The following is a 927-nucleotide window of genomic DNA, read 5'->3' on the forward strand; positions in this document are numbered from 1 at the left end:
TCCATATGGGATCAGGGGGACCAGGACCCTCCATATGGGATCAGGGGTGTCCCTTGGGGCTGGGATGCTCCCTATGGGACCACAAGCTCTATAGGGGACCAGGAGTGTCCCTATGGGATCGGGGGTGTCCCTGTGGGGCCAGGACCCTCCCTATGGGACTACAAGCTCTATAGGGGACCAGGACCCTCCATATGGGATTGGGGGGACCAGGACCCTCCATATGGGATCGGGGGTGTCCCTGTGGGTCTGGGATGCTCCCTATGGGACCACAAGCTTTGTAGGGGACCAGGACCCTCCATATGGGATTGGGGGTGTCCATACAGAGCTGGGACCATCCCTTTGGGGCCAGGACCCCCCATATGGGACCAAGACACTCCATATGGGAGCAGGAGCTTCCATAGGGGACCGAGGGGATCCAGACAGAGCCAGGACCGTCCCTGTGGGGCCAGGAGGCTCCATATAGGGCTGAGGGAGCCCTGTGGGGCCCAGGACTGTCCCTGTGGGGCCGAGGGATCCCTATGGAGCCCAGGAGTCTCTGTAGGGCCCAGGACTCTCCCTATGGGGCCGAGGGATCCTTGTAGGGCCCAGGACTGTCCCTGTGGGGCTGAGGGGTCTCTATAGGGCCAAGGACTTTTCCTGTGGGGCCCAGTGGTCCCTATGGGGCCAAATGGTCCCTAAAGGGCCCAGGACTGTCCCTATAGGGCCCAGAACCCCCCCTAAGGGGCCAAGGGGTCCCTATGGGGCCAAATGGTCCCTATAGGGCCTGGGACTCCCCCTATGGGGCCAAGGGTTCCCCACAGGTCCCAAGACCCTCCCTATGGGGCCGAGGGGATTTAAAGGTCCCAAAATCCCCCCTTATGGGGCCAAGGGCTCCCTATAGGTCCCAGCCCCGCCCCCATAGATCCCAAAGCCCCCCCCTGCCCCCCC

At 63.0% G+C, this 927-nt stretch overlaps 1 protein-coding gene across 5 annotated transcripts in view; it reads left to right on the forward strand.

The window, feature by feature from the left end:
* Positions 1-699, forward strand: part of LOC113941752 (collagen alpha-1(III) chain-like) — a 3,116-nt gene extending 2,417 nt beyond the window's left edge. The window contains exons 4-5 of one of the 5 annotated variants that reach the window (XM_027632889.1): positions 96-232; positions 282-699. In XM_027632889.1, coding sequence (XP_027488690.1) covers positions 96-232; positions 282-463 — 319 coding nt within the window. In that variant the 3' untranslated portion in view covers positions 464-699. Of the gene's footprint in view, positions 1-94 lie in introns of all 5 variants that reach the window. The other 4 variants (XM_027632892.1, XM_027632890.1, XM_027632891.1 and 1 more) reach the window with 4 other exon arrangements.
* The last annotated feature ends 228 nt before the right edge of the window (positions 700-927 follow it).

The sequence above is a fragment of the Corapipo altera genome, unplaced genomic scaffold (assembly GCF_003945725.1).
Source record: "Corapipo altera isolate COAL_440 unplaced genomic scaffold, ASM394572v1 60139, whole genome shotgun sequence".
NCBI lineage: Eukaryota > Metazoa > Chordata > Aves > Passeriformes > Pipridae > Corapipo > Corapipo altera.